Source organism: Numida meleagris, unplaced genomic scaffold, assembly GCF_002078875.1.
Source record: "Numida meleagris isolate 19003 breed g44 Domestic line unplaced genomic scaffold, NumMel1.0 unplaced_Scaffold569, whole genome shotgun sequence".
Classification (NCBI taxonomy): Eukaryota; Metazoa; Chordata; class Aves; order Galliformes; family Numididae; genus Numida; species Numida meleagris.
The window spans coordinates 1-296 of record NW_018364785.1 but is presented as its reverse complement, the minus strand read 5'-3'; the positions used below and the strand labels follow the sequence as shown (position 1 = coordinate 296).

General features: G+C 63.5%; 1 protein-coding gene across 1 annotated transcript in view; it reads left to right on the top strand.

Moving 5' to 3' along the window:
• The window catches only part of LOC110391865 (calumenin), a gene marked incomplete at its 3' end in the record, with an annotated part of 25,937 nt that extends 25,661 nt beyond the window's left edge, over nt 1-276 (top strand). The window contains 1 exon segment of the mRNA XM_021383813.1: nt 212-276. Within this exon segment, the coding sequence (XP_021239488.1) occupies nt 212-276 (65 nt within the window).
• Between the last annotated feature and the right edge of the window lie 20 nt (nt 277-296).

The window sequence follows — 296 nt, the reverse complement described above, 5'->3', positions numbered from 1 at the left end:
AGTGGGTCCCAATTCCCAGTTCCCATTCTCTCCCCTTCCCAATATCCCAATCAATCCCCACCCCCAATTCCCAGTGGGTCCTCACCCCATTCCCAGTGGGTCCCATTCCCCGCAGTTCCCCATCCCCGATCCCGTTGTGTCCCCCAACCCCACGTGTCCCGTCCCCGCTCCCCGTGGGTCGTGCCACCTCGGCCCCACTGTGTTCCCGCAGGAGACGATGGAGGACATCGACAAGAACGGCGACGGCTTCATCGACCTGGAGGAGTACATCGGTGAGTGCGGCCCGGACCTGGTCC